Raw genomic sequence first — 11,697 nt, forward strand, 5'->3', positions numbered from 1 at the left:
ATACGTTTCGCATATTTACAAATTTGAAGGATGCATATTATATGAACAACTGGATTGGTAAAGAAGTGATTGATTCTATGTAGAGGTAACCAAATGAAAGCAAAACCTACCAAGCAGGACGACGGCCGGACATGAGAGTATGGGTAGAAAGTAGCTCAGCACTTTTCCTATCATAAAAAGCACTTTGTTTTTCTGTAATCCAAAGACTAAAAAGAAGGTTCATTGATCTTTTGAGGCACTTACAATCTTCATCCCTATCAGCATAAATATTCCAGCGAATAGATAAAAGACGGCACATACAAATCCTGCGAAGCAGACCGCTGCTATCGCCCGTGACTTTCTGTACTGCTTCTCGTAGGGATTGTAGCCAACTGCGTAGGCAATTTCCATGAATGGCTTTAGATTATCGACCTTCTCCTGTTCTTCAAGTCCAAAATAAATGAAGACTACACTCAGGATAACGCCAAGGACAATGCATATTATGGAGTAAATGAGTGTCCATGTTTCTGGTGGAGGATTTTTATCGCACATTTTCAAACAATGTATGTAATTTAGACTGAGACTTATACTTTATATAAAGTCGGTAGGGGGAAGTAGACATTTGACGGAAAGGTAAAGTTACTGGCCGACCTCGATCTTGAAAATTGTCGAATAACTTGGAGCCATTCTGGAACCATTCTAGAAGCAATTAAATCCATTATATGCACTCTAGACATATACACTTTAGCGATTTAAAAATATTACGTCTTGAAATAGGTTATGAATGAAAAACTATTTATGAAAGTGGATGATGGAGTTTTCTTAGTCAAATACTAAAACACTTCTTTCTTATACTTGCACAAGTGAAATATGAATATTAAATGAATTACTGGGTGGAGAAAAATATATACATTAAAGTGTAATCTTTCACTAAACCTAAACTTCACTTACCTAGAAATACTATCAGAAGAATGAAGGCTATTGGCAGAAAGTAGCTGAGAACTTTTCCAATCACAAAAGTTGATTTATTTTTCTGTACTTAATATAGTTAGTAGGTATTATTAGCTTATAGATATTATTAGTTACCTTATTCATGCCCACTTGCATTAAAATTCCAGCAAGCATGTAGGAGAGGCCCAATATGGGCACAAAGAGGTACTGTATCGGAAATCCACCCGTAAGTACATCAACGGCTGCCATTAAGACGAAGAAGAATCCAACACAGATGCAGATGTAAGAGTAGGCCATGGTGCACCTCTCGGGCGTACAATCACAGGACCTGCACATGTCAACAATTATAACCAATAATTATAATAAATATAAACAAAATCCGAGAGACTTAAAGAGTTCAAGTGTAGAGCCAAACACAAAATGCCTGGAATCGAGTGGGATGGCCCGAAGTCTAATTAGTGGCTAACTACGATCGCCCACCCTAATGGAGTAAGTGCAACAATTAGGTACTTCTGAGGCGGTTTATTGGATAAGTATTTTGGCAAAAGGTACATGTACGTGGGCTACAAATAATTTAAGTGCTTGCGGGCAACTACTACTGCATCGGCAGGACTTTCCTTCCTGCTACTCCGGCTACTGCCCCCCGGTGCGTTGCACGTTGTCGAAGGGCACCAGGATGCCCGGAGGCCCACCGAAGCGACTCTGTTCCCGCCTCTGCTCCGTGGCCGCCGCCTGAAGATTATGCTGCGGCTGTTGCACGGAATGGTGTTGGAAAGGGCGGGGCTCCGCTTGGGGGGAGAGTACGCCGGTTGGCGCACCGAATCCTCCCGTGTAGCGGCCCGGATTGACAGTAGGCCGCGCCTTATTGGCCTTCGACACTTGGCTAAATTCGTGCTGGTTTCCGGCCACGTATATGTCCGTTTGGGAGCTCGAGGCTGAGACGGCGTTGGAGTTCGAGGCGGAATGCGGCTTCAGAAGGCCGGGCGGAGCTCCGAATCCGCCTGTATACTTTCCACTATTACTGCTGCTGCTGCTGGGGGGCGTGGCACTCTCGGCTGCGAATTAAATCAGAATGGTTATCAGGATCAACAGATAGTCGGATGGACTCACGTTTGCGCTGGTTACTGCCGGCCACCGGAGTACTGATGACCTTGCCCTCGTCGCTCTTAGTGTACTCCACCTTGCCGCCGGCGGTGCCGAAGGGCGGGAACTGCTCTCCGCCGATGGAGTTGGGACTGGCGTTGGGCGAACCGATGGTAGACTGGGGATCCAGACGGGCTGCAAAAGGCGTGACAGAGTTGGTCAGTAGAGGTGGGCCGGACTCTGGACTGGCTTCCGGGTGATCGGCGGGCGGCACCAGCACTAGCGGCGGCTCCTCGCTGCTGCCTGGAAGCGGAAGCGTGACTTTGGATGGAAAAGCTGAGGAGTGGGAGAAGGAGGAGATGGTTGTGGGAGGCGGGGTTGGGGGAGAGCGAGTACTGCTTGCTCCTGATCCGGATCCAAAGTTGTCTGGGTTAAAGGGAACGCCGGGACCCACGTCCGGATAGTCAAAGTCCCGCAGCCAGGCTGGAATCGTTGCCGAATCGAAGGGGTTGGCTTCCACGGGGCTCGGAGTGGAGGACGCTCCGACTGCGTTCTCCGGCTGCGGCGAATCTGCATGTTGGGTGGTTGTGATCAGTTTAGCTGGCGGTGGCGATGGTTGAGTGCTGTGCGAGGGAGGTAGGTTTGTTTCAAAACTATAAGCCACACGATCTAACTGGAATCTTGTTTCAACGTTTCGAGAATCGCCAATACTCTCTAGAGGATTCGGATTTATTCAAATTTCAAATGATTGAGCCATGTCTGCTATATGAACTTGATAACTCTATAGTTCTAACCTTAACTTTTAAACAATTTATGAACCTCTCAGCTTGCCGACTCTTAAGCGTTTAAACAAGAGCTCCCCTGTTGCCTTATAGTTTTGATACGAACCTTGTGGGTGCATTTGAGGTAGTGGTTCGCAGCGTAGTGGGACGTTGCGTCGTTGTAGTGGTTGGTTTTCTGGTGGTAGTGGTAGTGGTGGTGGTTGTTGTGGTGGTGGTTGTAGTGGTGCTCTTGGTGGTCGATGGAGATGGAGAAGGTGTCGTTGTCGGCGCCGCCGTGCTCGTCGGGAGTCCGGCCGTGGGCGGAGGCGTCAGCTGGATGTTGCCCAGATCCACGAATGGCTCGAACGGCGGCTCCAGGTCGTTGGCCAGCGTGTGGTTGTACTGATCGTTGTCGGTGGGCACTGCGAAGGTGACTGCCACGTCCAGATCCGGATCGGTCACCTCCTGGAGCCACGGCGGCAGTGTGTAGGCGTACTCCTCGGCCTTTTCCAGGCGGTAAAAGCTGGAGGGATCCTCGGTGGTTGTCGTGGTGGCTCTAGTGGGCTTCGTTGTGGGGAGCCGCGTAGTTGTGGTCCTCGTGGTGGGCCTCGGAGTTGTGGTCGTCGTAGTAGTCGTGGTGGGACGTGGTGTGGTTGTCGTTGTGGTGGGTCTCAGGGTTGTAGTCGTCGTGGTCCTTGGCCTCAGGGTGGTGCTGCTGCTTCGGGTGGTGCTGTAGTGGGCGGTGCCGCGTTGGCGGTTGGGAAAACGTCCCGGGTTGCTTGGCGTGGTGCTGCCCACATGGGCATTGGTGCCGTGCTCCACGGGCGGATGGCTTTGTGGCTGAGGCTCCGCCGCACTCAAGGCATTTCCGCTGCTCAGGCTGATCCGTATGTTCTGGCTTACCGGATCGACGATACCCTGCACACGCTTGGCGGGCTGTTGCTCCGTCTGCGTAATGATCGCCGGTTCCTTCTCCGGATACGGCGGCAGCAGATCCCAGGCAATCACGCTCAGTGGCGCTCCGTCTTCGGCTGGCTTCCAGGGCACAGGACCATCAATGTCGGCGTCCTGGCGCTGAAGCTCCTTGAGGTAGTCCGGCAGCGAGCCACTGACCAGCTGTACATCCTGGACGCTTTCCTCTCGCTGTTGCTGGGCGAGTGGCACCAGGTGGGCTTGCTCCACCTCCACAACTGCATCCGCATCCGCATGCGTCGTTGTGTCGGGTAATGGATCATGGAGGGGCGGTGTTAGTGATGTGGCTGGAATTTGTGCGTGTGCAGAGGCTGATGTTGTGCCAGAGTATGAGTTCCGACTCGGATTCGGGTTCGGATCGGAGCTGGGTTCCAGGCCCACAGCGATGGCATCTGGTTGGAGAGGAGTATTCGGATTCGGAGTTGAGTATTTCGAGCAATTCGCGTTGGGGGAGGGAGCAGGACAGGGCGCGTGTTTGGGCCGGGAACCGATTTGGGTGACGGGCGAATCGCCGTTCTCGAAGGGATTCAACTTGATCAGGGAAAAGGGGGGCGGGACGTGGTGATTACTGGGTGGAGCAATGGGGAACTGGCCGCCCTGCGAGTCGCGCTTGGCCAGCTTGTTATTAGTGGGTGCAATGGGTGGAGGTGCTGCTAGTGCGTTGCGGGTGCTGTTTCTACTACTAGGGTTACTGCTAGGAGAACTACTCGTGAGCGGTGTCAGTGGAGTGTCTGTGCTCGTTTCGGTCCCTGGTCTCTGTTTTTGGGGTCCCTCGTTGGTGCCGTTGCGGGCACCGTTGCCGTCGTTGGCTAACTCACCAATGTGCGGCGGCAGCAGATCATCGGCCGGGCGCCGGATCTCCGTGATGCCCGAGGCGTAGGTGGGTATCTCGAACTGCACGCCCTGCGCACTGACCACCTTCCGCCCATCGGGCGTGTCAATGGGCCGCAGGGCGTCGATGGGGTTGCCGTAGCTGTCCACCGCCCTGCCCGACGATCCTCCGCCGTTGAAGGACTCGTCCTGCTGCAGCAGCGGGGGCTGCAGGTTGCGGGCGAAGGGCGACTCCCGCACATCTGTTTGGAGCAGAAGGGTAGCAGAATGTTCTGGCTGTAGCTTCTTGAATTCACTCGGAAAGCAAGGCATGTGGAAGCGGAAGTGACAGTCGAAGATTAGAGTGGAAGATGCAGGTGAAGAAGTTAATGGGATGGACACTCGGACGGATCAGGCTCGAAATACTATGCAGCTTGATGGCAAAAGTAGTCTAAAGCTTCGATTGCATTTTCCCATGCCACACAAGTGTTTCGACTGTTTTTCTCGAGTGTATGGAGTGTGGCAGTAGATGCTGGTAGCTGGGTGACAGATGAGGCAGCCGTGGGCGGCTCTTGGGCAATTTGGCTGCCCCGGCAGCAGTGGCGGTGGCGGCGGCTGATTGATTGACATTGACTGAGATGGGCCATACATTGCTCGGATGTTGGGAGTCGTTGGATGCTGCCGCAGCTGCTGCTGCCATTACTTTCGTGTTGTGTTATGTTGTGAGTGCGGCCAGTGTGTAGTGTGGTTACTGTTAGTTACACAAAGGTCTGCCACCAGATAAAATTCAATTTAAAAGCTACCCGGGCGGTTAGTCAATGCATGAGCGTGTGTTTGGGGTGATTGTGTGGGTGTGACAGGTGTGCGGCCGTCAAGTTCGTTGCCTAAGTCTTTCGTTTCTGGCGCCCCACGGAATCGGCCAAAAGGGCCTACAGGCTAGTACTAACGCAAGTGGCATACTTCGATCAGGGTTTCGGTCAAAAAATACCAATAAACGGCTGAAAACTAAAAACTTTACCCAAAGAGAGCCTGGAATTTTTTGGGGAGACTCCGAACCTCTATCAATGCCAGCCCGAATGTCAGCCGGCAGCTAACCTTAGGTTGTCTTACAGTCGTGAAACGCATATTGCAATTAGTGAGTGGGGTTTATCACAACCAGCGACACTCATTGTTCTGTGGGAGTCGGGGAATCCATGTGACAGGCCACCGCAATCTCGATCCCAATCACAATAGCAACAATCAAATTAATGGCTAATGATCGCACTGGCAACGATTTTGTTATTTGCGCCAAGCTCGTGCCGAGTGCGAATAATTAATAATGGCAGAGTACGTGAGAGATTCTCAGCCAGCTTCTGATTCCAGATTTGTGGCTTTTGATCCGCGGCTCGATTCCTGTTTACAGCGGAATAACTGAATAATTTGGCCGGGGCTCACTGGGCTATATGCGATGGGTATTTAAATCAGGGGATATCTGGAAATGCGACTTCTGCCACTCGCCGGCCAACTAGAATGTGACTAAGCCGCGGTGGCGATGGCGATGGGCGTTGCTTCGAATTAGCCGAGTCAAGTCGAGTTTCAGTTCCGGCTGGCGAGCACATGTGCATATCTCCATATTCTATGGCCATAATCGGCCGCCTAATTTGCATTCCGCGACGGGCTGGGCCGGTCAGGAAGCCCCTGAACTTTCGCCTGCAACTCATAAATATGAATGCCCCGCGGGGATGATGGTGAGATGGCCCGGCCAGATACCAGTCACGGCTGGGGGCCCCTCTCTTTAGTGATTTCGGATAATGCCAAAATAATTGAAATTCCCCCACTTCCGTCTCGGACTCTCGGCTCAAGTTCAGGCCAATTAATTTCGCTTGTCTCTAACGCCATCTCCAACTCCATCGCCATCGCCATCACCATCGCCCATCGCCATCGACTTCTACATCTCCATCGGTGTTTATGTTTATTTAATTTAATTTTTAATTGATTGACGGCTTCACGACATCATCTGCACCCACCACAAAGACAATGGGATTTTTCTGACGAAAAACATTTTGCACTTGCCAACTTTACAGTTTGTTTACCATCTTCTCCTTAATTTTTCGACATGTTTCTGTGCTTGGCCAACCTTCGCGGGCATCGGCAAAAAATTGTAATGGATTTTTATTAATCTCCGGGCCTTGAGTTATCGACTTATTGGGCTCTCGGCCCACGCCTCACTCCGACTAACGAAATGTGCCAAAAACGACGGCGAACTTGTAAATTATACTTGGAGCGTGTTTATTGCACTTGAAATCGCCAAAAGAAATATGATTATAAGCTCATAAATGTCTCACAAATGCCAAAGCTTCAACTCTCGTATACAAGCCCAGAAATGCATAAATATTTATGGTTTAGAACGGATGTCTGCCCCTTTCAAAGTGGAGTTCTATTTGTTTGTTCGCCTTTGTCGGCGGCGGCTTCGTTTTGAGGAATTTGCAAGCGTTTTGAAATCAGTTTCGAAATCAAATTACCGCTGCTCATATCTTCATCTATATACATATAACCGCAACGGGCTGATATCCCATTGTGATTTAATAACGCCGATCCGAAGTCGGATCATAAATCAAGCAATCCCCGCTTTTCAGATCCATGCGAATCTGTTAATTATCACGTACGCTTGGGTCCATTCATTGTGATGGATTGGATTCATTGATTGTCGAAAATCGAACAGCCGAAGCCTAATGGATCCGTATTAGGTCCAGGCCACATCTACGAAGGAGATAGACTTAAGTGGTCGCCTTTAATGAGGTCTGCGCTATAATTGTTATTGGCCAATTAAGCTTAGTGGTTGGTAAATGGGCTTTGCCCCGTGTCGTGATTGCTCCACCGTTTTCTGGGCTTTTCATTCACAGATTCTTCGTTTTTCTTCACTTTTATTCAGTTTTATTATTTTTGCTGTTCCCCCCCTTTTGAGGCTTCTTGTTTTGTGGCCCCGTGACCCAAAAACAATGCCTCTCGCTGGTGTAAACAACTTAGTTAACAGATCGTCTTGACAAAAACCTCGCTTAATTTATAGACTACATGGAGCCCCGTCGAGGAGGAAGCTGCGAGGAGGAGAGCTCGTCCCGGAGGTCGTTTAGCTTCCCCACCACCACCCTTTGATCGCATTGTCCCAGAAGACGAGAAGACGACTTTGTCGAAGCCTTGCCAGTCACGTTATCCGCCAGACCGCTTACGTAACCCCCACTTGGAGTTATGGGGACTGGGGACTGGAGACTGCGACGGGCTTTTGCTTTTCTTTGAGGCCTCTTCGGCTGTGGCTCTTCTCGAGTTTCGTTTTTCTTACGGCTTTGCCTTTGGGAACCGCATTTATGTTTGTTTTTGCAGCGGCTACCTTATTTCGCTTTCAGCCCGAAACTTAATGATCTGCGCCCCATTCCCCGCCAACTTCAGTTGTGTTTGTCAAACAACAACAGCTTAAGGCGGCAGTTACGAGCCACTTGACCAGCGAAGGCTAATTGCACTAATTTACCCTCGGGACTGGCCAGCGGCCTGGGGCCAGCCCCTGGGAAAATTCAATACTACACTCTGAAAAACGGATGAGCTCTAAGGCCTTCATAGACTCCTATATTCTGCCAAACCCGGCTAAAGATCCCCCAGTTTTTCCGACTGTGCCATTAGCAGGGGGGATACCACTTGACTCCCCGCCGATGTGGGTCAAGATCACAGACTAAGATCACTGTGAGTGCGAATGCAAATGCAGGTGAGGATCAGGTGCGTTGAGTGCGTTTCAGAGTGAATGGGTGAGTATGGTGCTGAATTTCTAACAGATTTTGACAGGTAGGGAGGGGACTGGGGTTGGACTTAGTTGGGGCAGGGTAAGAACGTAAAATTAGTTACATTTGGGCCCTCAGGAAGCCTGAAGTTGTGGTTCAAGAACTGCGATCACAGATACTATTTTTAGTTTCTCCATAAATTATTTATATCTCGAGTCTTTGGAGTGAAAGGCTCGAACCAGCAACTTTGGGCTTCCCTTTGGGCTCCGAACACGTAATAAGCACACATAACACATAACATTTAAGACGGTAGACCGCAATAGAAAGAGATAAAGACAAAGAAAGCGAAAGAGATCGCAGATCGCTGGTCGCAGATCGCAGATCAAATATCGGACTCGCATGCTGGTGCAAATTGAATGCGACGCCGATAATGCAATCGCCATTGTAATTGCAATTTTTTTGGCTTTTGAATTTTTTAGTGTTTAGTTTCTTATACCAGGCCTTCCAGCTACGGCTTTGATGATCAGCAGCAGCGTAATGACGGTTAAGCCACTGCGCCTGCGCGGCTTCGAATCGATCTGCATTTTCGTGGGTGAGCTTGTATTTTTGTTTACTTCAGCTGCTTATTTATTTGCGCTTGTTTTTGTTTCTGGCTGTTTCTTGAATTTGTCACGCAATCAAAAATATAGAATTGGGCATTGCCCAAAGATCCGCGACGAGTTGGGAATAATTATCGCGTAGGAGCAGAATAACAATGATCGCGCCGATGACAAAATCGCAGCGCGCAGCTCTACAGCCTCTTGCCAAATACAACTAAAGTGTGTAATATTTTCACCGCCTTTTCTCAATCGAAACGCCGCACGATATCACGATTCGAACTGGCAGGGGCATCAAAATATTGTATTATCCACTGGGGTAGGGGCAGGGTGCTGGTCCGGCGCGATGAGGGGGGCGCGATGTCGCGGGTTCGCGGGATCGGAGATCGGAGATCGAAGTCGGAGGCGGACGGAGAGAAAGATGCGGCCGAGCGAAACACGTCCGAAGCTCACGGGTTCTGCGCTTTCAATAAACTTGGCGACGCTCCCCAGCTTGGAGCTCGACTTGGCAGCGGCTTGGCGGTGACGCTGCTGCTCACGCTGGCAGCTCAGCAGCCTCAGCAGAGAAGTCAGCGGCAGCGGAGACAGCCTCCCAGGTAAACAAGCAAAGGAAATGCTGAACCTGGCAGGTAAGAAAATATTGTTCAGACACTTTCGCGCTCTCTCCGGTTCTGGGTTTGTTTTGGGAAAGCTACAGTACACCCTCGCCGGAAAAAAAGTAAAGTAATTGCTATAATTGCCCCTGGAATTCACCTTTTTTTGCATACTGGTCTGTCCCCATCGCATTGACGCATTGCCAATGCCGTTCAAGGTCAGCCGCTTCACCTGATCGCATCCAGCTCTTAACCCTCTAAAAGCCTTATCTGATGCCGGCTGAAAACACAAAATATCAATTAAAGATTGAAAGACAAGATAGAGGCTTGTGATGGGAAGGACAGTTGCACCCTTTTACCTCAAGGGTTCCGTAGAAACTTCTCTAACGAAGGAGAGAAGTCTCCAACCTGACCCCTTAGCCCCCAGAGGGTTATCCGTAACATTCAGGTAACAGTCGACTAACATTCCTGCTTTTCCCCTCCAATTTACAAGACAATAGCCGGCCTAAGCGGCTCCCCGAATAGACACAACTCTTGCATAAATTAAACACACAAAAATTCAAATCCATATTGAAAGCGAACGTGCTCGGCTCGGTTTGTTTATTTTGACAGGTTTGGCTTGATTTTCGACAAGTATTATGCTAACAATGCATAAGTTATGCGGCTCATATGTCACAGATTCGCCAGATCCTGTTCCTATCCGGCAAGTTCTCGAGTTCGCGTTTCGAGATCTCATTAGCAGTTTGCGGAATATATTTTCGGAAGACTCTGAACGCCTCGTGTTGACACTCCAAGCCTGTCTTCTGTTGCATTGAAAGATCGACGGACGGATCTGAGTCAGAACCGATCGATCAGACTTTTTGACTTTCTGGGGGAGGAGGTCCATGAAGATGCTCCGGTGAGGCTGCGGTGTCAGTGATCGATGAACTTTTGGCATTTCGGTCGGCGATCCGGCGATTAGATCATCCCCAACTTGTCAACTTGCCAAGTTGTCACATGGAGCTGTCAGCGGTTAGCGGTCAGCGATCTGTGAGACTGCTCCGAGGAATTTTCGGGTTAATATTCGATGCCATCGAGTACGACGTCCTTGAGTAATCATCTCTCGACTCATTGCATAGTCTCTTGAGTCTAATCCCTTAACGATCGCGACGACAGACCAACCGTGACCATAACTCGGAGATGTCTCTGGAATGTAATTACCAGTTGGTTCGAACAAAACTTTTATTTCTCGCCCATCACAAGAAATTATGTCAGCTTATTGGTTCCGCATTTGAGCATTTTTGCCGGCATTTGGCTTTTGACTATCAAAGAGCCAGTTTCCTAGCGTTATAATGGGTCTGCTGGGGGACGCCCCTCCCTTCCGCTGCGATGTCAATGATTGCCCCCCTTCTGCTATTATTGTTACAATTACAACAAAGGCATTGCCAAATGGGCGATCCCGCCAAATGGCCAACGGTAGCTCTCGGCTGGTAGCTGGGCTCCTCCAGCTCCAGTTCATAAATCAAATCGCTTAGGGAGGCGCACAAAGAGACCGGGCTGCGGCTGAAACAAAGCCCATCAATGGGTGGCTCTGGCGTCGAAGAAGCCATCAAAATTGTATTACGAAAACAAACGTTTTTATACATTTCGTCTCGTTTCTTTCACGCCGCAACAATGGCCACACGCTTTCGGCTCAGTCGCCGCGAAAAACGCAGAGTCAGCGGCAACTATGGGCTGCAGAGGGAATATCCAAGTATTATTTACTATTTTCTTTAATAGAGTGGGCTCGAAATCAGTTGGGAAACGACACCCCACCGCGTCCCTGCGACCCTGCGCCCCAAGCGCTACATTATAGTAATTGTTTATAATCATTAATGTCACATAACACTCCAACGGCATCCTCTCCGCGAAATCCGATTTACAGTTGACTCCCAAACTGCTCCAAGAGCCACAATCCCAGACAAGTCGGACTCTTGAGTATTACGGTCTATCGAAATGAAAATAAACTATGAATCACATGCCTTTCCTTCAACACAAGCGCTTTGATTAATTTTTGATACTTAATCCCGAGACTTAAACAGTGTGTTAAGTTAAACAAACAACTTTTTTGTTTATTTTGGAGAATTCCTTTCCCACCAAGCCCCAACGAAGCATGCTTGCCATTACTGTTGTTCGCCAAATTATTAATGTTATTAACGATTTCGCAACCAGTTTCGTCTCAATAAAA

At 49.5% G+C, this 11,697-nt stretch overlaps 1 protein-coding gene across 5 annotated transcripts; it reads right to left on the reverse strand.

The window, feature by feature from the left end:
* Positions 1 to 243: 243 nt before the first annotated feature.
* LOC6494456 (mucin-5AC) lies at positions 244 to 9,385 on the reverse strand. 5 transcript variants are annotated; one of them, XM_014907314.3, is made up of 7 exons: positions 8,799 to 9,384; positions 4,565 to 4,819; positions 2,902 to 4,138; positions 2,041 to 2,636; positions 1,066 to 1,985; positions 931 to 1,012; positions 244 to 868 (listed from the first exon to the last, which is right to left on the reverse strand). In XM_014907314.3, exons 1-5 carry the CDS (start codon positions 8,884 to 8,886, stop codon positions 1,564 to 1,566), a joined length of 2,598 nt encoding a protein of 865 aa, XP_014762800.1. In that variant the 5' UTR covers positions 8,887 to 9,384; the 3' UTR covers positions 244 to 868; positions 931 to 1,012; positions 1,066 to 1,563. The 5 variants fall into 5 exon arrangements, with proteins under 5 accessions (XP_014762800.1, XP_001960289.1, XP_014762803.1 ...); XM_001960253.4 differs by having other exon boundaries at positions 2,902 to 4,819; positions 8,799 to 9,385; XM_014907317.3 differs by lacking the exon at positions 4,565 to 4,819.
* Between the last annotated feature and the right edge of the window lie 2,312 nt (positions 9,386 to 11,697).

Source organism: Drosophila ananassae, chromosome 3L, assembly GCF_017639315.1.
Source record: "Drosophila ananassae strain 14024-0371.13 chromosome 3L, ASM1763931v2, whole genome shotgun sequence".
In the NCBI taxonomy this organism is placed as follows: Eukaryota; Metazoa; Arthropoda; class Insecta; order Diptera; family Drosophilidae; genus Drosophila; species Drosophila ananassae.

Coding starts and splice junctions, on each gene's coding strand:
- LOC6494456 (XM_001960253.4), bottom strand. CDS start 8,886: ATGCAGATCGATTCGAAGCCGCGCAGGCGCAGTGGCTTAACCGTCATT. Junction 2,637..2,901: donor ACCTCAAATGCACCCACAAG/GTTCGTATCAAA, acceptor TCCCTCGCACAG/CACTCAACCATCGCCACCGC. Junction 1,986..2,040: donor CGGCAGTAACCAGCGCAAAC/GTGAGTCCATCC, acceptor TTTAATTCGCAG/CCGAGAGTGCCACGCCCCCC.